The sequence below is a fragment of the Oryctolagus cuniculus genome, chromosome 2 (genome assembly GCF_051225735.1).
Source record: "Oryctolagus cuniculus isolate XC-2025 breed Fujian yellow rabbit chromosome 2, ASM5122573v1, whole genome shotgun sequence".
Lineage (NCBI taxonomy): Eukaryota > Metazoa > Chordata > Mammalia > Lagomorpha > Leporidae > Oryctolagus > Oryctolagus cuniculus.
In genome coordinates, this window is record NC_142868.1 from 95565784 (window position 1) to 95591226 (window position 25443).

The 25443-nt window shown below is 41.7% G+C and overlaps 2 protein-coding genes and 1 long non-coding RNA gene across 5 annotated transcripts in view; 2 read left to right on the forward strand and 1 right to left on the reverse strand.

Moving 5' to 3' along the window:
- Nucleotides 1-10133, forward strand: part of HOOK3 (hook microtubule tethering protein 3) — a 125696-nt gene extending 115563 nt beyond the window's left edge. For both annotated transcript variants that reach the window (XM_002720760.6, XM_051832317.3), the window contains one exon: nucleotides 994-10133. In XM_002720760.6, the coding sequence (XP_002720806.1) occupies nucleotides 994-1134 (141 nt within the window). In that variant the 3' untranslated portion in view covers nucleotides 1135-10133. The remainder of the gene's footprint in view (nucleotides 1-993) is intronic.
- A 1817-nt stretch (nucleotides 10134-11950) lies between these two features.
- Nucleotides 11951-14022, reverse strand: LOC138848527 (uncharacterized). Its single transcript, XR_016229151.1, has 2 exons — nucleotides 13441-14022; nucleotides 11951-12184 (listed from the first exon to the last, which is right to left on the reverse strand). It is a non-coding gene; the product is annotated as an uncharacterized LOC138848527 (long non-coding RNA).
- A 74-nt stretch (nucleotides 14023-14096) lies between these two features.
- FNTA (farnesyltransferase, CAAX box, subunit alpha) overlaps nucleotides 14097-25443 on the forward strand; it is a 32452-nt gene continuing 21105 nt past the window's right edge. For both annotated transcript variants that reach the window (XM_008273904.5, XM_017350343.4), the window contains exons 1-3: nucleotides 14097-14316; nucleotides 16209-16294; nucleotides 23899-24013. In XM_008273904.5, coding sequence (XP_008272126.1) covers nucleotides 14114-14316; nucleotides 16209-16294; nucleotides 23899-24013 — 404 coding nt within the window. In that variant the 5' untranslated portion in view covers nucleotides 14097-14113. The remainder of the gene's footprint in view (nucleotides 14317-16208; nucleotides 16295-23898; nucleotides 24014-25443) is intronic.

A 25443-nucleotide genomic window follows, 5' to 3' on the forward strand; every position in this document is an offset into this window, starting at 1 on the left:
GAACAACACAAGGCCATGGCAGTCGTTTCCCTAGAAGCTAGCTAGTAATGGGAAAATTTCTCTCTGCCCTCCTCTCCTGTGCTTTGTTCTTTTCATTCCAGGAAAGCTGAATCCCTTTCATTTTGCTTGTCCTCTCCACTTGACTCCTTTTGCCTCTTTGCTCATTTCTTCCTGCGGCCAGCTTCCTTCCTCCCTCCGTTTGCCTGTATCCAATTAAGCAGCAGCTCCCAGTCCTTCAGTCGTCCAGCCAGAACGCTCTGTTGACTTGCTAGATGAGCACCAAAACTGCGTTCTTCCCTGATCTGCATTTAGTCAGGCAGCGCTGTTACTGTCTTTACCACATTCAGCTGTCACCCTGGCGACTTCCTCCCTCCTGTTAAGGTGCACTCCACCAAGTGTGCCCTCTGTCTCTTCTAAGCTAGTAGTGCCCTTCCCCTGTCTTCAGGAAAGACTCCCTTGCTCTCGGTGGAGCCCTGTGTTGTGGGCTGCCAGGAACTTGTCTTAGCTTCTTTGAGAAGGGAAGCTGCCTGGAAGGGAAGCGAGCCATCACAGTGGTATGTATAATGTCCGGTGTGGCTTTCCATCGTAACAAACAAGAGCGTTTCTACTCTGTGATTTCCAAAACCCATCCAAATCAGCTGCTACCAATCAGTTGCCCTTTTTTCCCTTGGAAAATCACTTTATGCGTTTTAATTTTAAAGGGAAGTATGATTGAGTGTGGATAGTATGTTCCTACAAATTGTCTCTGTTGCCTATTGTTTTGGTTATCGTAAATTCAAAAAATTAATCCTTAATTTTTCCAAAGAAAGATTTGTAACTAATTATTGGAACTAAAATGCTTCTATATAAGATTGTAATCTATATTTCCTAATTGTGCTTTATGTGCAACGTAACAAATTCTGCATGATGGCATTTTCCTTTGTGACAAATGTATTATTCCACTATTTTTACATTGACTGCTTTTGTTTGTTTGCTTGTTTTTTGACGTTACAGGGAATGACTCTGCATAAAAAGGCGGCTGAAGATAGACTGGCTAGCACAGGTTCAGGGCAGTCATTTCTGGCTAGGCAAAGACAGGCAACCAGCACAAGAAGATCCTACCCAGGCCATGTTCAACCAGCCACAGCAAGGTAGAGAAGTCTTGCCGTTAGAAGTAAAACCTGCATTCAGAGCATCCTTCTGTTATGTGTAGCAGCATTTCAGGAAAGTCAGCCAGCTTATTTTTTTGTTTTCCTTTGATGTTAATATTTAGTGCTTCTTATCTGAGGACTTTTTCTCTCTCCTGTATCTTTCTTTTAGTTTATCTTGTCCTTTATTTTATAGTCCTTTGAGTTCCTTTTAATGTGCCAAAAATTTGTAAATGTCCAATTAAAAGTGTTGTATAATAGTGTAATACTTTTATTTGTACGAAAATGTCTTCTTCCCCAATGGTATAGGCTTTGTAATGAATTAGATTTTCTGCCAATAATTGATATAAATTTATATTCTTTATTGTGCCTATGTGTTACCATGCTTTATAAGAATGTCTTTGTTTAAAGGGAATTAATCTTTTTATGATGTATTAATCTGTGTTTTTGATTGTTTTCCAAATGCACTTCAAATAACTTGCATATTTACTATAAAAAATGGTTGGCAAGTGCACTTTTTGCAAAGACGAGAATACATTGGCAGAAGTGCTAATCATGTCACTTAAGGCACCCGGTAGAATTATTTAGAGGGAGAAAAATGAGTTTTCATGTGATTTTATAGAAAATTAAATTTGTCCTAAGATTTGGAGACTGTTTTTGAAACATGTAAAATTTCATTATTTTTTGCTTTTTTGTTTGCTGGCAAAATTGAACATATTGGTGAGGTTATTTGTGGGGAAATTACAAAAGAAAAAAGGCAGTACCTTTTAATTGTTTTCTTGTTTTGGAGTATCTTTGTAGCCAAGAATTGATTCTGGCAATGTGCTTGACATTTATGCTTTCAGTTACTCTCCATATCTAGAAGATTTATTTTTCCTATGCTTACAAGTAAGGTATTCCTTTTGGGCAATTTGTTAACTAGTTTCTCATTTGTTTTACATATTTCTTGATATATAAACCCTTTCGTTTCTTATAATTCCTTATACTTAATGCAAGTCATTCAGATCATTGAGTGACTTCTTGTATGTAGTTGTTGTTAGGAGAGCTCTCTGCATTTTTTCTTAAATCTATCTACTAGTCCTTGGATTTGTTACTAAATAGATTTTCTTAGGTTTCAAAATGCTTAAATGGTAAATCAGGTTTATTTACATTGATGAATGGCTGCAGAGTAATCATTGTAAGGCACTTCGTCTGTCTAAGGTGCTATAGTTATAAAAGCAAAACATTTGTGTGAAAATGAAATGCCTTCTAACTTTCCATTTTGATGCATAGAAGTATTTGACCCCAAATTATATTGAATTCCTTTGCCTTTTTCTTCTAGAAAATTTTTTTTAAAAAGTAAAATAGTTTCTGAAATTAGGTCAGGGTTTTTTGTTTTTGGATAGATTACCTAAAACCTATTTAATGTACTTGCTGCTTGAAAGATCAGGTTTCATTTAGGTTTAAATGTTAAATACAAATAAGTAACTTTGAATCAAGCTAAATGTAATTAAGGGTTTTCAGAAATTAAATTCATGTGTTTGCTTTTAAAATCCTTTTTTATAGGTAAATTGACTTAAAATTGTAAGCATTTTTGGTCTTAGAGAACATACTTGAAGAAAGGCATTGGCATATACACAGAAGTGACCCCATGCATTGTGCTAATTCTTGGCATTAAACACAGAAGTCTGATCTCAGCATGAGCACTTCTCTCTGACAATACTCCAAGGCAGCGAGAATCAGCAGTCACACACAACTGCATGTGAGAAGCATGCATTACGGGGTTTCAGGAGGCTGAGCAGACCTATGCGACAGAGGAGATGAGAGGTTAAAGCCCATGTAGGATGCTTCTCATCCCCACCCTATTTCACAAACAACATGAGGATTCAAGTGCTTATGAAACAGATTAGGATATGAACACTACTAGTCTTGGTAAAATAAAAATTATGGGGACATTATACCCCTAGAGTAAGGCAGGTGGAAGCAAGCCTGTGACTTACTCAATAAGTGAGTTATATTCTGTGAGCTGAGAGGCTGTAATTACTGCTCAGTCCTGGGCTTCTATCCAGATATTTTTTTCTAAATGGATTGGAAAGGTGCCAAGATTTTAGAAGGAGGTTTTACTTCAGATTTTTCTTTAGCATCTGTTGTATGCTATGATTTGTGTATTTACATTTGTAACTTTCATTACATTAGAAGAAATTATATTTCTAAACATTTTCTGATGTTTGAAAACAGAACAGGTTTTTATAAGATATAGCATCTGAATATATTTTAGCTATTGGAAAGCCAAGACTAAAACTTAGCAGTAACCATGGCAGCCATTCCTTTGTCTAGCTTTTGGACAGCGTTAATGTTCTTTCTCTTTCTCCATTAATGGTTAATAATTCTCAAGAGATTGGTGATGATGTATAGCATTAGGGGCTTTATCTGGATGTGCTAAGCTCTGTTGTCACAGACTCCTGTACATAGTACTTCATGAAGTCGCCAGGTGCTGGTATTGGAGCTGGTGGGAGGAGTGTGCAGTGTTAATCTGGTAAGTGGCCATGAGCCGCTGTCATAGTATTTGAATTCTTAGAAACAGGCTATTTGCCTTCTAAACAGGGTAAGAAAATAAAAATAAATGCCTAAACAATATTGAAACATAGCATTTATGTCTATAGTTCATATGTGAAATGAAAGAATCCAGCAAATATATCTGAAAAGAAAATAAGTAATAACAATTGTACATATTTTAAATGAACTTTCAAAAACTGGATCAAATTTTTTTACTACTTGATAATAACCAAGAAAAAGAAGTCCCTAAGTAAAAGGCCCGTGCTCCAAAATTTAGCAGCATTGAATTATTTCCACTGGATGTCCTTAGCCAGGTGTAGTTGGCTTCCTGAGATGATTTAGAGTGTGAAGGTGGTGTTGTGGGCTGTGATTGTATTAGAATGATGAAAGCTCAGTTGTACCAAGGGAAGCTAAAGCTTACCCAGTCAGAAACATCAGCCTGTATATTTCCTTAGTTCTCACAAAGAAGTATCCATGCAGTGGGAATAGGTGGGTAGTGAGTGATTGTCAAGTGAAAGATGAGCTACATTGAAGAAAAGATAAATTTTATTTGTGAGCTACTTTACTCACACCTCCTTTGCAGTTGGTGTATTCTTGGTAACTAAGTAATAATATGAAATACTTTTGAGTATATCCCGCTCCCACACAAGGATTCAACCGTTAATGATTACACTGTGTTAAAAATGTTTAAAATCTTTTTCCCAATACAAGAATTATCTTGAAGCAGAAACCTAAATTTTTAAAAATTCATTTAACTCTCGCGTTTTGCTTGCAGTTGTCCAGATCTCTGATTCTAGGAATGTTGCAATTATCCCCAGCTGGAACAAGTGAGATTTATCTGGAAAGTGGAACTCCAGCTAGTTGATAGCCACGTGGATAAGGATATCATTCGTCCAAAAGTGAGAAATGCCCTGGGCACTTGCCTCTGCTAAGAATACCAAAATAGCAGCATTCAGATAAAATGCCTTTTGTTGTCTATTCGTTAAGCTATGGAAGAATATTTTTGCTTTTTCTTCCTATATTATGAGGATGTGATCGTTCGACTGGTGCAGCATTGTCCTGGGCAGTGACATTGCTCTGCCATCCTCAAGGCTGGGGAAAGGATAGACCGAGCAGAGTGAGTGGGCATCAGAATCAGGATCGTTACATCAAGTGCTGTCTTTTCAATAAGGGAAAAGGGTTTCCTTTTCAATAAAAAAATCATCTCTGCTGCTTTAGTCCTTAACTAATAAAGTGGCAGCTTATTTTGGCAGATATTCAACCCAGTTCCTGTAACATTTAGAAAGAAGCTTTAAAATTTATTCTTTATGATTTTAATATTTTATGTCATTATGTTTTTATATGAGGAAGCATACTCTCAATGTATATGTCACTTAAATTTTTACTTTATAAAGAATACTTAGTGTTCCTTTTCTTGAAAACTTTGAAAATGTTTTATTGTCTAAGTTTAGCACAATAATGTTCTAATGTGTTACAGTAAATGCTGTTTAGTTCTCAGAAACTAAAAAAAAAAAAAAAAAGTGCAGCTGATACAACTAATTTCCCCCCTTTCTGAGTTCCCCCAAATCACACAAGTGTTCAAATTTAGCTTTCTACTTATAGAGTGAAAGCACACATGACATCACATATATCCCTTAAATCATAGATGATACTTTTGGGAGGGCCATGCTGATTATAAATAGCCTTTACCAAACCAGGCCATATGTAATACCTTTATGAATATTGAAACTTAGAAAATTCATTTAATGTTGTTAAGACAATGCGTGAATATCTTTGCATTACACTAAATGATAAAGAAGGGACATTAGTTTATTTGAGAAACGAGATAATAAACCTGATCATGGCAAGTATATGGTTTTTGCATTTGTGGCAGGGTCCATAATGCTTCCTAAGAAATGCAGATATATATATATATGTATCAGAATTACTTGATGTCTCTCTAAAGTATTTTTCTTTCTCTCATATTTTCCAGTAATATTTGTAAGAGTAGGTTTGCATGCTGTGTGTTAAGTCAGAATAGAAATCTAAGAAAGTAGCAGAAGTCTGTTAAGGCAAATCCATTCTAGTAAATACAATGGATGATTACATTAAGAAATTGCCTAATTGTGGGTGAATATCCAGGCAGATGGAAGTACTAACACAGTGAAAACTTTATCCTAACAGATGTTCTTGAAGTAATACTTTACATGTAATCTTCTGTTATGTGATCATTCAATAACAGCGTAAACAGAAATGTAACTTATTTTCTAAATGTCCTTCCCTTCAGTAGCTGTTAACTAGACACATAGTATAACTCTAGGTATTAATTAGTGGAGGGGAAAACATTTATTTTCATTTTGACACTTAAACCATTACTAAACCTGAGATAGAGGTTTTAGTTCATCATTAACATGCTATGATTTGATGAGATGAGAAGAAACCTCGTGGCTGAGATTTGTGACCAACTTCCTAACAGTTGTCTAGATCTGCTGTATGGTTTGCAAACCATGGGCTCAATTTTATTTAATTACAAAGAGTAGCCCACACAAAGTTTTGTTTAAAATGAAAGCGAAGTAGACATTTTTAAGTATGTTCTAAGTGAGCCACTTGGCTAAGAATTAGGTGCTTAGGATCTGACGACAGAACCAGAAATGACTACAGACTTGAAATTTTAGGCTCATGGAGCTATCAGATCCTGAATTATACTTGGAGCTTAGAGAAGGAATTAATACCGTGAGGAGAGCAACCTCGAGGTGAGAAAAAGAAAACTACCGGAGCACACTGAGGCTTTGCTGTGCCTGGGAGATGCTGAGCAGGCTTACCAGCCCAGAGGCCTGGAAATGGAAGGAAGGCAGGCAGTCAGCAGTTGTGTTGGAAGCTACTCCAGAGGAGCCATGTGTGTTGGTGGTGTGTGTGTCAACCTGTGGACCGTGATTACTGTAGAGAGGTTTGCCAGTGTGTTTAATTTTGTGTTCATTGCTGTTAGAGATGAGTGTGGTATTATTTACTGTCCTGATCATTTATATACTATTTATACTTTGCAGCACTTTACTAGTATTAGGAAACTTTTTCCCTCCACACTCCTGTGGCATTTTCTATTCCAATTTGAAAGGCAGGAGTCAGAAGGCCTAAGTCTAGAAAATCTGAAGTTGAGGGCATGGGCTACTTTTTATGTCCCAGTGAGACGACTTTCAGTCTTCATGAAGCTAAATCCCCTCAAATGCAAAAACACACTTGAAACTTTTCATTTTCTGGAGTTGTGTTAATAAAAACCAAGCAGTCTTCTAGTTAATGAGATTTTCTTAACTTTAACTGCCTGTCTCCTACAAAATCGTCCCTAGCGTTGACCACAAATACCCAAAGACAGGAGAATGAAAACTGACGAGTCAGACACTAACAGTGTCAAAGTGCTACAAAAATATTCATAGTAGTTCTTTAACAGATAACACTTTGTGAACTTGGCCCTCTTCTTTTTCTTTCATTTAGAGATACAGGCAGGCAGGCAGAGACATCCCACCTCTGGTTCACCCCCCTGATGCTGGCAATGGCCAGGTTGAAACCAGGAGCTGGGAACTCAATCCAGGTTTTAAGACGGACCCAGTCACTTGAGCTTTCTCCACTGCCTCCTAGCTTGAGTCAGGAGCTGGGAGCCAAGCCCAGGTCCTCCAACTTGGGACACAGGCATCTTAACCACTTGGCCATTCTTTAAAATGCATACATAGCAAAATTTTCAGCTTGTTCTGTTGAGAGGTTTTTTGGGTTTTTGTTTTAGGAACCAGGACTCTTCATTGTATAACTTGGATGTATTAGTATTCAAATCATAGTGCAAAAGTCTCTAGATGTTTGTTGTTAGATGAACTGACACATGATTACTGCCAAAGAATAGGGAAATTTGCTGGTAAGAACATTGAGGTGCTTTGTGCTTTTTCTTTCACGGTATGAAGTCTCTGTACTATTCTGTGTCACCCTGCCCGGAAATGTGTTGGCTCGGGCGGGGCACCCACAAGACAGCAGCCCAGAAACAAAGAAGGCAGACTTGACCTTTTAGGGAGAGAGCTAATTTTTTTCTTTCCAAAGTAAAAAAAAAAAAAAAAAAAAAAAAAAAATCAGAAATTAAACACAGACACAGGAGGGCAGAATGCAGTTGTTTGAATGTCTTCTACTAATTCATTGCTACTGTGTCTTAACTTCCACTGGCTGCCCTTGTTGACCTAGATAAGAGTATCGCTAGTCACATGTGATGATTTCAGTGAAAACTTTGTTCCTTAGTCACCTGGTCACATTTCAAGTGCTCTGCAGCCACGTGTGACAGCATAGATACAGAACATTTCCATCAGTGTAGAAATGCTATTTGACAGAACTCGTAATACCCAAACAAAAACAGGGATAAAATGAAGGCCATCGATTAACTTCTGACAGCTCTTGCATTTTACCACCATAGTTGAAAAAGCTTTCTTAGAAAATACCAGCCGTTTTTAACAACCACGAGAAAAATCAAAACTCCATTGCATTAGCTGGTTTTCAGTATATTCATTTTTTAAAAATAGATTCTGAGCACTTTATTTTTCAAGTGATTAAATCATTTTGTGGGTCATTTTTTGATATCTTTAGGTTTTTTCCTTTTATATACATATATACTCTTAAAGTTGATTTATAGTTGTCTAACATTTATCAAGCAGAAACTGATATGTGTACTTATCAAATAAAAATTGATAAACTTTATTATATACTATTATTTTTAAACCTATATAGATCTAATGAAAGTTACCAACTTTTTTTTCTGTCCCTTTAAATATTTCTCTCCTAAATTCACATTTGACTGTCTTCCACATCAAAGGTATATACATCAAGATCCAAATAATTTGGTTTTCTTCATAGCTTCTTCTCTTCTTATTAGCTTGGGTTATAATCAAATTAAGTTTTATGTATGAAGCAAGCATTTACTATTCCAGCAACTTAGCTAATGAAAACATTTTTAAGATAATTTACTTGGCCTGTTATTAAAGTACTTAATTAAAAGGATCTGTATGGGTATATATCTTTGAATTTTTTAATGAAAATCATAATTCTCTTGAATCAGCCTGGTGCTCAGTTAAAACTACACTACTAGGAAGTCCTGATGGTCCCCTCTTGCTTCTTAAATTTTTGTAATCAAGTGGCAAACTTGATCTAATAGTGTCAAATTCCATGCAAGTTATAATGAGATCCATATTGTAGTTCAAGGACAGATGAGTAATGATGTGATTGGGAGTGTTTAATCATTTTCTTGGTGACCTAGTTTACATAATGTTCTACAGACTCATACTAGTTAAGGGAAATTTTCAATATGCTTGAAATAAGAAATAGCATTTTAGTATAAATACAGGAGGTGACTGTACACAAATACCAGCAGATGATTTGGGGGCCTTTTAGTTTTTTTTTTTAACAGTAGTCTTTTTTTTTTTAAGAGTCTTAGTTATTTATAATTCAAATGCACTAAAATGTCATCACTGTCACTAACTTTGCTGTTTACAGTTTCTATATAATTACGAATGCTTTGTACTCCGAAGATCATTTCCAGGTTTATCTTGTTTTGCAGGTTTCATGTTTTGACAGTTGCCCACTATTTATAACGCTTAACTTTGGATTATGTGATTATGTTATGATTAGTAAAATTCAAACATATCTAATAGTTTCATAAATTGCCTTATTTTGATTAACAGATTCAGAGTGTCAGAAATTTGGGGATTAAAAAGAGGCTTTTTTTCCCCTGTAAGCTTTTCAGATGAGCTTGAAACACCTTCATACGTTGGAGTTGGGGCCATATTGATGACAGTACCAGCTCTAAAGCCTTACACTCGTGTCTTAAGTATTGATTGCTCTGTGAATTGTTAGTTTCGTATTTGATATTACAGTTATCCACCTTGCATTTTAGCCTTTGCAAAAAGGATATTGCTAGGAATATTCTTGTTTCACAATTTTATTCTTTATCAGTATAATCCAGAAATGATGTCCACATAGGACTCTAAATTTCTCACTTCCCAATTAAAACACAATACAGATTTAGCAACTTTGTACATAATGGTGTCCAATCATTTTTCCACCTGTTTACACAACTTATGTACAATTTACTATTTGTTGAGATTGGTGGATGTTCTCACTGGTTTTCTGAGGTGAATGACTTGTTAGACAGCTTAAATGAGAAATTTTAACTAAAATCACAAAAACAAAGTCCAATAAACCACCATCAGAAGATGGATTTCAGTTTTTTTGAAATTTTATGTTTTGTTTTGATATCACTTACTCATCTTAATTTTATGACTGCCAACTTGTAATGGTATTATGTGTATGTGTTTATATGTATGCATATAATATATGTATATGTATATGAAGAATAAAGTTAAGATTTGGTCAAACTATATTTTCCCATTCAAGTACAAAAATGTTTTCAAAGGCTGCAAAAAGTGTACAGTTGTTAAACAAGTTGTAAATAAAGACTTGTATAAAAATTCAGCTTAGTTTTTGTTGTTCTGCTCTTTATTACATGTAATAATTGATCGTGTTCTTCCATTTGCCTTTGGTACTTCCCATACTACTGACAATCTAAATATTATGTTACTGATTTATTATAAATCAGGAATATTCTTAAGAGTTTGTTTTCCAGTGCCTACAGTAGATTTTGTGTTGATTTAGGCTGGTACATAATGTTTCTAAGATGACTGATCTGACCAAAGATCTCAGGATTAGAAGTTAAACATGACTTCTGTCTCAGAGTGAAGATCCATTTCACCACAGAAGTATAGCATTCTTTGTGCCAGTTTAGTCCTACAAGATAAAACATTATCTGGCCAGTACTGTGGCATAGCAGGTAAAGCTGCTGTCTGCAGTGCCAGCATCCTATATGGGCACCGGTTCGAGACCCGACTGCTCCACTTCCAATCCCCCTCTCTGCTATGGCCTGAGAAAGCAGTAGAAGATGGCCCAAGTCCTTGGGCCCCTACACCTGCATGGGAGACTGGAGGAAGCTGGCTCCTGGCTTCAGATTGGCTCAGCTCTGGATGTTGCAGCCAATTGAGGAGTGAACCAGTGGTTGAAGAGCCCGCCCACCCTCTCTGTCTCTCTCTCTGACCTTCAAATAAATGAATAAATAATTATTTAAAAAGTTACAGTGGTAGAGGAGGGGCATCTTCCATCTGCTGGTCACTCAAAACCAGGAGCCAGGAGCTTCATCCAGGTCTCCCGGGGCCCAAGCACTTGGGCATTTTCCATTAATTTACCAGGCGCAATAGCAGGGAGCTGAATCAGAAGTGGGGCAGGCGGTGCATATATGCGATGTTGGTGGTACACACGGCAGCTCAACCCACTGTGCCACAATGCTGGCCCCCATCTAAACATTATTGAAATTAACATATGTAAAGTGATAGTAGCAGTATGGAAGTTGATTATATTTACTTTGGAAAACAATCACCAGGTCATTCCAGAGTGAAGTTAGCAGCAAGTAAACTAGTACACATGTAGCTAAAATAGTGCTCATTTTAATGTCAGAAAAATATTAGTTTATTCTCTAGCATGAGTTTAGCACTGAGTGTTCCTGAGTAGTATCTCACCTGTTTGCCACAAGTACTTTTATGCTGACAGAATGTGGTCCACATCTCAGTGGAAGAGTGGTAAGTCTCTGGCCTCTGCCAAGCACATTCACTTCAGTACAGAACAATCAGGTGCATCATTTCAGCGTGAACAAAACCTGAGGCAAACAGTACAGAGTAATTCAGTAAGGCAAAGGCATGCTCGTAGCTCTCAGGATAGGCATTTTCTTGTATGTGGCACGAGCTATCAAATGCTTACATATAGAATGGGCTATATATGGACTATAAAGAACTTTGCCAAAATATAACTACACCTCTATTTGTAGTGATAAACTTCACATTCCCTGCCAAGATTTCCTCAGATCCCTTTGTACTATTCCCAGCCTTCCCAGCTCCCATGTGCCTATCCCAATTAACACGACGTGCTTTCCATCGTTACCATTTGGTATGCACTTATTTTTGTCTGGCTGCTTTTCCTCAGCCTGATTACTTCAAGACTTTCTCATGTGTCTGTCCATGGTTCATTCCATTGTATTGCTGAGTAGTAATCCATTACATAGCTAGTTCATGACTGATGAATTCACCTAGTGGTGGATATGTGAGTTTTTTCCAATATATCCCCACTGCAAGTGAAGCTGTTATGGTTGTTTGTTTATAAGCATTTGCATCGACACATGCTTTCATTTCCCTCCAGTGAACATGTAGGAGTGGGATGGCTGGGTCATATGATATGTGTGTATTTAATTTTTTTTTAGATTTATTTATTTTTTACTTGAGAGAGTTACACAGAGAGAGGAGAGGCAGAGAGAGAGAGAGAGAGGTCTTCCATCCGTTGGTTCACTCCCCAGATGGCCTCAATGGTCGGAGCTGGGCTGATCCAAAGCAGGAGCCAGGAGCTTCTTCTGGGTCTCCCACATGGGTGCAGGGGCCCAAGGACTTGGGCCATCTTCTACTGCTATCCCAGGCCATAGCAGAGAGCTGCATTGGAAGTGGAGCAGACGGGACTAGAACCAGTGCCCACATGGGATGCTGGCACTGCAGGCAGTGGCTTTACCTGCTACACCTCAGCACGGGTCTCCCTTGAGCTCACCACTTCTAACGTTATCGCTGGTTTTCTAAGCCACCATCTCTCCTTTAGACTGTTGCAGTAACCCGCCCAGTCTTCCCCACTTTCACCTTTCCCTGTGATACTATTGTGTTCTGAATACACAGAGTACAGTTCATTCTCAGTATAGACATCATAGTGTCTGGTAAATAACAAGGTATATCACTCCACAGTCAAAATCCTACAACTTCCCATCTCGCAAGTAAAATCCAAAATTCCTTAAGGCTCTGTGTTAGCTGCACTGTCTTAAGTCTGAACTGTCCTGTGTCCCTTCCATTCAGTCACTACACTGCAGCCACGTGGGCCTCCTGGATCCATAAACTCACCACACACACCACCCCCACCCCCGTGCCTTAGTTCTCTGGACTTCTGCCAGGAATGATCTCCCCACATTGGCTCACTCCTTCGCTTCCCTCAAATCTTTCTTCAAATGCCAATCATCTATAGTAACCCATCTGTTATGGTTTCAACAGGATTTGCCTTCTGAATACATCCCAGTATTCAAATCCCAAAGTCAAGGGTTGGTGATGCCGGTAGGACGGTAAGATCTGACAGTAGTTCCTATGAGAGGATTGGTTACAAAAGCCAAGTTGGACCCATGCCTTCTCTGCAGAAGCACATGTTTTGCCATTGCCACCCTCTGACTTTAACCAGAAAGCCAAAGGGCCAACCGTGACCCTTCAAGGCCCTCCTGCAAAAGAAACTTAGGTTAGATATATCATTATGGTTATGAAAATGTGCCTAACACAACATTCTTAGGCTTAAAAAAATTCTTTATTTGAAAGGTAGAACGACAGAGAGAGATCTTCCTTCCATTTGCTGGTCCACTTTCCACATGGCTACAAAAGCTAGGGCTGGTCCAGACCAAAGCCAGGAGCTCCATCAGGGTCCCCCACATGGGTGGCAGGAGCCCAAGCACTTGGGGCATCTTCTGCTGTTTCTCCCAGGTCATTAGCAGGGAGCTGCATCCTAAACGGAGCAGCCGGGACCCGGGCTCGAACCAGTGACCATATGGGATGGCCGGCTCCAAAGCCCAAATTCAGACTGCGGTTCCTGGCCAATCCCTTTGCTTCATTACGGGGCTTGGATCACATCCTCCCCACTGAAGCACGTGTGCTGCCCACCCTACCTTCATCTCCGCAGTCCAGGAGCACCAGCCTTTTTTTGCCCTCCACCGGCTTCATCTTTCTGGCCTTTCCTGCCGGCTACTCTCGCCCATAACCTGCTTCACAGAACGGGGAACCCCCGGAGATGTGTGCAGCGAATGCCTGTGTCCTGCAACGCACAGAAAAGCGCTTCCTAACGCCTTCGCCTATTCCTTGTCAGCTCCGAAAGACCAAATCCCTGGATTATCGAAACCCCTCTTGATAAACTCAGCTTTCAAAAGAATGTGTGCAGTGAAGAAAATGGCGCGCTGGAGGCCAGCTCTTTCCTGAGAGTAAGGGCTGGCGGGCGAGCCGTGGCCAGCCGCCCTCGGCCTCGCGACGGCTTCCAACGCTCGGTCAGAGGCCCGGTCGCCACGTCCCCGACAGGGGGCGGCTGACAGCGCCAGCACATTCTGGAGAGACACGTGCGCGCTTCCTCGTGGCGAAGCTGGAGACCCTCGAGAGAGCAAGGCTGGACATCGTGTCCCTGACCCCCAACCCCAGCCACCCACGGCTCCTCCCAGGATCCCGGCGACACCCAGGCGCCCGCCCAGGCGCTCTGGCCCGCGTCTCTATGGCAGGAAGCGAGAAACCGGAAGCGGGCCGCGGGGGCAAGGGGCGGGGCCTCGCCTCCACCTCCGCAGCGGACGAGGCGAGATGGCGGCCACCGAGGGGGTCGGGGAGGCAGCGGCAGGCGGCGAGGCGGGTCAGCCGGAGCAGCCGCCGCCCCAGCCGCACCCACCGCCAGCCCAGCTGCAGCAGCAGGGTGAAGAGATGGCGGCCGAGGCCGGAGAAGCGGTGCCGTCCCCTATGGACGACGGGTTTCTGAGCCTGGACTCGCCCACCTACGTCCTGTACAGGTAACGCCCCGGGAGGGCGTGGGGCGGAGGAGGCGAGTCCGCGGGGAGCCGGCTTGGCGCGGGCTGGGCCGCAGGTGGCTCCTTCAGCTGCCGCGGCGTCAGTCAGGGTTCGGGGAGTGGAGGTGTTTCCCGCGCTCTCTCGTGGGCCCCGCTCGCCATGGCGGTGCAGGAGGGACTGAAGCGGGGAGCGCCAGCGTAAGGTCTTTACGGGCTGAGCCGTGTCCCTGTAACCAGGGTTTCAGAGCCTGGCAGCGCCGGCTAGGCTGCAGGGGCTGAAAGGGACGCCTTGCTGTGAACCCAGCGCGGCGAAGCGATGTGTAAGCGCTGCTGCCGGTCTTTGCTGGCACACCTGCACGCAGCCCGTGCCCACGTGTTCCTTGCTTGGAGTAGCGACGCCGGTTGCCTGTTCCCAGGCGGACCTGCCTACGCGAAGGCGTCCTGCATCTCACTTCCCTCCGTAGTCCTCCGTAAACCCGGTAGATGGCTCATCTGCCTGGATTTGCTGCATGAGTGAAAGCTGGTGTTTCACAGAGGCTCCTCCCCTCCGGACCTTCTCGCTGGGTTGTGGAAGTGCCCAGGTTCTCAGCACGACTGAGCCTGCTCTGCCAGTCACAGCCTCGCCGTCCCAGGGCCTCTGCCCTAGGCTCTAGGTGTCACGCGCAGGTAGCTGTGTCCTTTGCATCTCCTCCTTCGTGGACACGGTGTCTGGACCGCCTGGAGTCTCTGCCGCCAACGGCTGATCGACGTAAGGAAACACTGAGTGGGTGACAAGAAGACCAGGGGAAGCGTGGCTGAACCTGCTTTGGTCACGTTGTGAACAGTTCACGTGGAAATTTGTGTCAGCATGTATTGTCACTGTAGTGTCATTTTTACCATTGAGAATGAGTAGTAGTCATTGCTCCTGAGGGGCTGTGCACGCTTTAAACACTTAACATCTGTTACCTCAGCGAACATCTAAAAACAGTCTTCCAACCGTGGTTGGTAAGGTTATCATCCCTGTTTATAAACAAAATAACTGGGCCCAGAAAAATCAAGTAACTTGCCCTAGGACACTCAGCTGTCGAGTGGTAGAGTGAGTACTCCGGTTTAGGCAGTTGTCAGATTCCAGAACCGGCTCTCTTAGTCACCACCTGGGCCACTTCTCTGGTATACAGCAAACGAATAGCTTTTAATTTTTTTAAAACGTCAGTTCTTAGTGAGTTGTTACTCAGATTTGTAAAAAATGCTGAGTCCAGTCTTTGCCAGTCAGGCAATTAGATCAGTTGTGTGCCTATAGCAAGATATAGTTCTTCCAGTTTTAAAACTAAATTTGAGAGGCCAGCGCCGTGGCTGGCGGAGCAGGTAAAGCCACCACTTGCAGTGCCGAATGGCATTTGGGCCCTGGTTCTAGTCCCGGCAGTCCACTTCTGATCCAGCTCTCTGCTGTGGCCTGGGAAAGCAGTGAAAGATGGCCCAAGGGCTTGGACCCCTGCACCCTCATGGGAGACCCAGAACATCATCCTGGTTCCTGGCTTCGGATTGGCCCAGCTCTGGCCATTGCAGCCATTTGGGTAGTGAACCAGCAGATGGAAGATTCCCTCTCTCTCTGTCTCTCTGTAACTCTGCCTTTCAAATAAATAAATCTTTATAAAAAAAAACTTTAAATTTGAAAATGGGTGATTAACATTTTTAATCCAAAAACTATTAGTTTTATTTATTAGTTTAAAAGTTTAGTATGTAAAACAAAGTGGGAAAATATGGTCCTGAAGAACCCAACCATGATTACATTAAGTTCTCTAACTTACTGGTGCTGATGTAAGTGTACTTTTTTTTAAAAAACAATTTTTACAAACATCAAAGTTGTTTTTCTTATGTATTTTATTATAATCACTGAAAAAAATGTTTATTTTTAGGGACAGAGCAGAGTGGGCTGATATTGATCCAGTACCACAGAACGATGGTCCCAATCCAGTGGTCCAGATCATCTATAGTGAAAAATGTAAGTTTGTTTTTATTTGAAAAAGACCTGTAAGTCAAACTTAGTAGCAGAGTTGCAGTTCACAACTGTGGGCACTGGTGCAAGTCCTGGCTGCTTCACTTCCAATGTGCCTGGGAAAGCAGTGGATGATGGATGAAATATTTGGGCCTCTGAACCCATGTGGGAAACACAGAAGACACTCCTGGCTTCTGGATTTGGCCTGGTTCAGCCCTGGCCATTGCAGCCATTTGAGGAGTAACACTGGGTCTGTGTCTCCCTCTTTCTCTGTCATTCTGCCTTTTAAATAAATAGATCTTTTGAAAAAAAGAAATTCAGGCCGGTGCCACGGCTCACTAGGCTAATCCTCTGCCTGCGGCGCCCACACCCTGGGTCCTAGTCCCGACTGGGGTGCCGGATTCTGTCCTGGTTGCTCCTCTTCCAGTAGCGGCCACTTGGGGGGTAAACCAACAGAAAAAGGAAGACCTTTCTCTCTGTCTCTCTCTCACTGTCTAACTCTGCCTGTCAAAAAAGATAAAGAAATTCAGGGGCTGGCGCCGTAGTTCCCTTGGTTGATCCTCCACTTGCGGCGCCAGCATCCCATATGGGCGCCGGGTTCTAGTCCTGGTTGCTTCTTTTCCAGTCCAGCTCTCTGCTGTGGCCCGGCAGGCCAGTGGAGGATGGCCCAAGTGCTTGGGCCCTGCACCCGCATGGGTGACCAGGATAAGCACCTGGCTCCTGGCTTATAGCGGCCATTTGAGGAGTGAACCAATGGAAGGAAGACCTTTCTCTCTCTCTTTTTCTCTCACTGTCTATAACTTTGTCAAATAAATTAAAACAAAAAGAAAAAAATTCATAACTAAGTGGCAGATTAGGTGACAGATTTTTGTCTAATAAAAATCTGAATGATTTATGGTGAGTTGATTTGTGATTTTTTCATGATGGTTTTTATTTTGTCTGAAGAATGGTGATGATCTAAGTAATGAATGTCACATTATAATACATAGTAGCTGCTATGTGATGGTGCTTTTCCTTTGCTGTTTAATCTGCATGTAGGAGATCACAAATGAGTTACTGTTTTATTTAGAATGTACTCTGGTTGTTGAAACAGCATTTTGAAATATATTTTCACAATGAAATGTTAGGCTCAGTTGGAATACATTTATTGATATTAAAATGAGTGGATTATATTCTTGGACAAAGTATTCTTTCATAATGAATGTGAAGATGCTTTGTAAATTGAAGGTCATGCTAATGTTAATTGTTAGTTGTTCTAGGAAAGGGTAGAATGAATACATTGGAATGTTAGTTTTGTAATTTGTATATTTCTTTCAGTTAAGGCTTTATTATCCAAGATCATTCCTCTTTTACAAAAAGCTTTTACTATTATAATTTTTTTGATTGTGAAAGGATGGTTAGAAATGTTTGAAAATGTTTGTGTGGGGGTTTGCCTTACTATATATGAAAATGCACCACTTAAAATTAACATAGGGGACCCAAGTGCTTGGGCCCTGCACCCACATGGGAGACCAGGAGAAGCACCTGGCTCCTGGCTTCAGATCATCGTGGTGCACTGGCCACAGCGGCCATTGAGGGGGTGAACCAACGGAAAAGGAAGACCTTTCTCTCTCTCTCTCTCTCACACTGTCCACTCTGCCTGTCAAAAAATAAATAAATAAAAATAAAATTAACGTAGGGGAAACTGGAACAGAAATAAACAGATTAATAGAGACTCTATAAATAGAGCACCAAGAGCTCTAAAAATAGATCATCTGTATGTATATGAGAATTTAGTATGTGATGAGTATTTTATATTTTTATGAAAAAGATTAATCAGATAATGAAAATAAGTTCTAGATAAAGTTCTGGAAGAAACTATAAACATACTAGCAACAAGCAGTAATCTTTTGGGATGGAGAAGGTATTATTAGACAAAATGTAAAACTCAGAATTAAGGGAAAAAATGTGTGTAAAAATACAAAACTTTTGAGAGATTTTACATAGAAAGAGACACAAGGAACAGAAATATCTTTGAAGAGGTGTTAACCTCACTAATGATAGCAGAAACGTAAACTACAACTTTTTCAGGTTCATGAATACCTAAAACAAAGATGTTGGGGAAACTAATACAAGCATACATTTCTATTATGGGTAAAATATTAATATTTTTGCAGAATATAACATTAGTGTTTTAAGTTACTGCATGTGATGTGATCATAAACCACAAAAGAAAATCAAAATCAAAAATTAATATATAATATCAAGGCTCAGACTTATAAAACAGAAGAAACCACAAATGTGGCAGAGGCCTCTTTTAATTAAACTTATTTCTGACTGACATGATTCAAGTTGCAGTAGAGGCTTTCCTAAGGTTAGAAGAAGAAAAAGGGAGGCATCTGTCCTGGGAATAAAATGTGTTTTTTTCCCTGTTTTTTTTTTTTTTTTTAAGATTTATTTATTTATTTATTTATTTGTAAGAGTTACACAGAAAGAGGAGAGGCAGAGGAGAGAGAGAGGGGGGTCTTCTGTCTGATGGTTCACTCCCTAGATGGCCACAACAGCTGGAGCTGTGCCAATCCAGAGCCAGGAGCTTCTTCCGGGTCTCCTATGTGGGTGCAGGGGCCCAAGGACTTGGGCCATCTTCTTCTGCTTTCCTGGGCCATAGCAGAGAGCTGGACAGGAAGTGGAACAGCCGGGTCTTGAACCGGCACCCATATGGGAGGCCAGGGCATTAACCCACTGTGCCACAGTGCTGACCCCTAAAATGTGGTTGTTATCTGCTTGCCTATGAATGTTTTTAACTGTAGTTACTATCTGCATATATGTAACCATTTCAGATTCTGCTTGTTAGTGCAGAGCAATGATGTTAACTCTGGTCAGACAGCTTACAGTTCAGAATGTGTGTGGAAAAAAAACATTTTCAGTAATTGCATTCCCATGTGCCGTGTTGTATCAGTCCTGTGGCAGCCATGTAACATTAGAATATCCAATCAAATGCATGCAGGTAACCATATAAGAGAGACAAAGAGACTAAAAACATGCATAAGGGAAAACCCTTCTTTGTTCCAGGCTCAAGATTTTAGAAAAGAAATTCCACCTGGGCCTTATACCAGCATAACAAGACTACTTCCTGTTAAGAGGCCTTGGTGTCTTGTCTCAGTACACAAATCCTGCTACACAAATAAGTCAAAAATAAAGCAGTATGAAGAAGATACACCATATAAAACAGGATTGATGCTCAGAATTTAAAAGGAATTCCTACAAGAGACTGAATGCTTAGTCAGAAAACCAACCAAGGGTATGAACTGGCAACCAAAGAACAGAAAGAGTATTCCATTGGCCATTAAATAGGGTGAAAAAATCCTATTGAATTATGAATGAAAATTAAGAAAATTGTAAAAGAGATGCCGTTTCTATCCATGAATTCAATGGCAAAATGTATTTATTGTATTTATTTGAAAGGCTCTATGTTGGCTCACTCCTCAAAGGCCCACAGGAGCTGGGGCTGGGCCAGGCTGAAGCAGGCAGACAGTAACACCATCCAGTTCTCCCACATGGTGACAGACTAAGTACTGGACCATCACCTCCTGCCTCCCAAATGCACATTAGCAAGAAGCTGGAATCAGGAGTGGAGCCAGAACTTGAGCCCGGGAAGTCTGATATGGGAGGTAGGTGTCCCAAGCAGTGACTTAACTTCTGGGCCATAATACTTCTCCCAGAGAGTGCGTCTACAGTGCAGCTGCTTGGGACCTCCGCATCCCACGGTGGGGTGCCTGGATAGAGTCCTGGCTACTCTGCTTTGGATCCAGCTTGCTGCTAATGCAGTCCTGGGAGGCAACAGGCGATGGCTCCAGGACTTTGAGTGCCTCCCACTCAATGGGAGACCTGGAGTCCTGAGCTCATGATTTCAACATGGCCCATCCCCTGGCTATTATAGGCATTTGGGGACTGAACCAGCAGATGAAATGCCTCTGTCTTTGTCTGTCTGCCTTTGAAATAAAGTGAAAGGGGGAAAATTTTTACAGAAAAAATTCAATGAGCATGTAATTCTATTTAATGTAGTTAAGAGTTTAGTTGTCACTTTCTGATTAGTTAGGTTTAAGTGTCATTTTATCAAATTGGTTTTGATTTGCCTACATAGGAATCCACAGTTAGAGCTGTCTTCTCCCAGTAGCCTCCCAATTAGGAATTTTAGCTGTCTCTGTGTGTGTGTGTGTGTGTCTCTGTGTGTCTGTGTCTGTGTCTGTCTATCTTGGTCAGTGTCTGTGTCGTAGCCCATAGTTGTTTGATTTTGTTTTTTTTTTAAGGTTTTATTTATTTGAGAGGTAAAGTTACAGATGGTGAGAAAGAGAGACAGAAATAAAGGTCTTCCAGCCACTGGTTCACTCCCCAAATGGCCGCAACAGCCAGAGCTGGGCTGATCCAAAGCCAGGAGCCAGGAGCTTCTTCTGGGTCTCCCATGTGGGTTCAGGGGCCCAAGTGCTTTGGCCACCTTCTGCTGCTTTCCCAGGCACATTAGCAGACAGCTGGATTGGAAGTGGAGCAGCTGGGACTCTAACCATGTGGGATGCTGGCTTCGCAGGTGGCAGCTTAACCTGCTGTACCACAGTGCCATCCCCCTAAATTAAACTTTTTAAATCTATTGTATAGAAGCAGGTAACCTTTATATGTCTCAAAGATTATAAAGAATGGCTTAAAGCTGTGGCACTGTGGATAAAGCTGTGGCCTGCAGTGCCAGCATCCCATATGGGCACTGGCTCTAGACCCAGCTGCTCCATTTCTGATACAGCTCTCTGCTGTGGCCTGGGAAGGCAGTGGAAAACGGCCCTGGTCCTTGGGCCCCTGCAACCCACGTGGGAGACCTGGAAGAAGCTCCTGGCTCCTGGTTTTGGATCAGTGCAGCTCTGGCTGTTACAGTCATCTGGGGAGTGAACCAGTGTGTGGAAGACCTTTTCCAGGTCTCGAACCGGTGCCCACATGGGATGCCGGTGCTTCAGGCCAGGGCGTTAACCTGCTGTGCCACAGTGCCGGCCCCCCATTACCCTTTTAAAGATTTATTTATTTATCTATTTGAAAGAGTTACAGAGAAGGAGAGAGAGATACCTTCCATTCACTGGTTCGCTCCCCAAATGAAATGGCCACAGAGGCCAGCACTAGGCCAGGCTGGAGCCAGGAGCCAGGCACTTCATCTAGGTTTCCCACGTGAGTGGTAGGGATCCAAACACTTGAGCCATCTTCCACTGCTTTCCCCAGGCTGCTAGCAGGAAGCTGGATGAGAAGTGGAGCAACTAGGACATGAACCAGTACGCATATAGGATGCCAGCATTAGAAAGGGTGGTTTTACCACAATGCCAGCCCCAGTTATTTATTATTTTTTAAAGATTTATTTATATGGAAGGCAGAGTTATAGAGAGAGGAGAGACAGAGAGATCTTCCATCGGCTGGTTCACTCCCCAAATAGCTGTAACAACCAGGGCTGGGCCAAGCCAAAATCAGGAGTTCATCCAGATCCCCATGGGTAGCAGGGGCTCAGGCACTTTGGGCCATCTTCCACTGCTTTTCCCAGGCCATTGACGGGGAGCTGGATCAGAAGTGGAGTAGCTGTAACATGAACTAGCACCCATATGGGATGCCGGCATCACAGGTGGTAGCTTTTACCCACTAAGCCATGACACTGGTCACCCTCCCCCTCCTTTTAAATAGCCAGTAAATATCCTTGGGTACTTTGTGTGCATATAGGAGTATATTTGTAAGAACACTACCTGGAACTAGAATTGTTAGGTCAATGAGTATGTAAATTTAGATTTTAAATAGATTTACCTAATTTTCCATAGAGGTTTGTTCTAGTTTATATTACCTTTAGTAATTCATAAGTGAAAGAAGCTTGTTAGAACGCTGAGTGATGCCACTTGAGATACCCACATCCCATGTCAGAGGGCCTGGATTTGAGTCCTGGCTCCACTCCTCATTCCAGCTTCCTGCTAATGCCCTCCCTTGGGAGGCAGTAGGTGATGGTACAAGTGGTTGGGTCTTTGCCACCATATGGGAGACCTTAGTGGACTTCCAGGCTTCTGGCTTCAATCTGGCCTAGCCCCAAATGTTGGGGGCATTTGGGGAGTAAATAAGCAGATAGTGTTTCTTTATCTCTGCTTTTCAAAAAAAAAAAAAAAAAATATATATATATATATATATATATGAAAGGATAAGGAATTAGTTTACAGTGGGTTCCTTCTAGGGAGGAATACTGGGAGCTTAGTGGAATTAAAATTTATTTATTTATTAAAGTTTTATTATTATTTGGAAGGCAGAGTTTCAGAGAGAGAGAGAGAAATCTTCTATCCACTCAGATGGTTGCAATGACCAGAGCTGACCCAGTCCAAAGCCAGGAGCCAGGAGCTTCTTCCAGGTTTCCCGCATGGGTGCAGGGACTCAAGGACTTGGGCCGTCTTCCACTGCTTTCCCAGGCCATAGCAGAGAGCTGGATCGGAAGTAGAGCAGCCAGGTCTGGAACCGGCACCCATTTGGGATGCTGCCATTGCAGGTGGCAGCTTTATCTGCTATGCCACAGGGCCAGCCCCAGAATTGAAATTTAGTGTAAACCTTTTTATACTGTTGGAACTTTATACCATTATGCACCTTTTTTAAACAGTCTAATCATGTGAGGAAAACAGCCCTGTGAGTCTAGTTGAGTTTTCCACACTTTTAATTTGATACCTAAGATCTTTGGGAAGTTTGGAGTCTGGCAGTAACCTACAAAGCAGTGTGTGTAGAGATGTATGTGTACCCATGCTTAGTGCTGTAACACAGGAGAGTTTCAGGGTGGCGGTCACTGTCATTTGACTATTTTGCTTATTGTTAAAAATCATATACATGTAAATTTATTTTACACAGGTATAAGAATATTTTACGTCACTGAGTTAGTTTAAAACAATCTTATTTATTCATTTGCAAGTATCTGTTTACTTTGAAAGGCACCAGGGCAGTGAGGGAGACCTCTCATCTGCTGGTTCACTTCCTAAATACCCACACCAATTGCGCTGGACCAGGCTTGAAGCCAAGAGGTGGGAACTCAGTCTGGAGCTCCCATGTGGGTGGCAGGGACCCAGCCAACTTCCCAGGGTGAGCAAAGCAGGAAACACGAATCAGGAGCAGAGCCAGGACTTGAATCCAGGTGTCTTGTTTTTTAAAGTTGTTTTTCTTTTCTCTTCTTCCTTTCTTTTTCTTTTAATTTATTCAAAAGGCAGAGTGACAGAGAGAGAGAGAGAGACAGATCTTCCGTCTGCCAGTTCATTCCCCAAATGCCTGCGACAACTAGGGCTGGGCCAGGCTAAAGCCAGGAGCAGGGAACTCCATCCAGGTCTCTCACATGGGTGGCAGGGACCCAAGTACTTTGGCGTATCTTCCCCTATTTTCCCATGTGCATTAGCAGGGATCTGGATTGGAAGTGGAGCATTCTGGACCTGAGCCAGCACTCCTGTATGGGATGCTGGTGTAACAAGTGGCAGCTTAATCAGCTGTGTCTCGGTGCAGGCCCCATAAAGGGTGTGAAGCTCTGTGTCACATGCCTGCCTCCTGGGTTGTTTAAAGTAAAAGAGGGAGTCCTAATGCAGTGGTGTGCTCTTCTCCAGTTAGAGATGTGTATGATTACTTCCGAGCTGTTCTGCAGCGTGATGAGAGAAGTGAACGAGCTTTTAAACTGACCCGAGATGCTATTGAATTAAATGCAGCCAATTACACAGTGTGGTAAGTAATACACATCATTCGTATTTCCATGTCTCATGTTCTAGTTCATGTGACTTTTTTAAAATTAAATTTTATTAAAAGAATACTTCACATTAGGGTGAAGTCAGCAGTTGGAGGAAAAATAGTAATCTCCACCCATTCTTTTCACCCCCACAGTGGGAACTACTTTTTTTTTTTCTTTTTCTTTTAATTGTGAGTATGGATTTAGTTGGGTTTAAATTTTTATTTATTTGAAAGACACACACACACACACACACACACACAGAGTGACCTCCTACCTGCTGGTCCACTCCCCAGATGCCTTCAACAGCTGGGCCTGGGCCTGGGCCAGGCTGAAGCCAGCAGCTCTGTCTCCCCTGTGGGTTCCAGAGATGCAGTTACTTGAGCTATCCGCTGTTGACACCCAGGGTGCACATGAGCAGGAAGGCATAATTGGGAGCAGAGCCAGCACTTGAACCCAGGCACTCCAGCGTGGGATGTGGGTGCGCTGAACAACCTTAAACACTATCAAGTGGTCACCAGACAGCAGTAATTTTTTAAATTAACCTAATATACTTCAGTGTTACTTTTACTCTTTTCATTTTGGACCTCATCTATTTCATCTGCAAAGGAAAGATCATTCTTCACTACTTTCCCTCCATTAAAATGAATAATAAATTTATGGTATATACTAACTCACTTTTTTTTTAAAAGATTTATTTATTACTTATTTGAAAGGCAGAGTTACAGAGAGAGGGACAGACAGAGATCTTCCACTGCCTGTTTACTCCCCACATGTCTGCTGGCCAAAGAGCCATGAACTTCTTCCACGTTGCCCACATGGGTAGCAGGGGCCCAAGTACTTGGGCCATCTGCTGCTGCTTTTCCAAGGCTATTAGTAGGGAGCTGGATCGGAGGTGGAGCAGCTAAGATTTGAACTGCTGCCCAAGTGGGACACTGGTGTCTCAGGCAGTTGCTTTACCTGCTGCTCCACAATGCCAGTCCCAAGATTTATGTATTTAAAAGTGTTTAGTTTTCCTTCCGATTTATTGGTAGAATTCTAGGTTAGAAGTCATTTTCTTTCAGAATTTTAAAACTGATTTTCCTTTTTTTTTTTTTAGCTTCTGTTTCAGGTTGAAAAGGTTACTATTCCTTTGCCTAAACTATTTTATACTGAAGTTCTAAGATTTTTTTTGTTTCTTTATGATGCTCTTTCTGGAGTACCTTTTAGTTGCATATTGTACCTCCTGAATTGTCTTTTCTTACTTCATTTCTTTTTTTAATTTGATTTTGAGATATTTCCTCAATTTTATCTTCTCTTTCACTGACATTTTAATACACTTTTAATTTTAATTGACACATAATTGGACATATTTATGAGGCATAGTGTTTACAAAAACGAGTTTGGAGCTGCTTGCCACTAGAAGCCAGTACTCAAAAGACTAAGGATT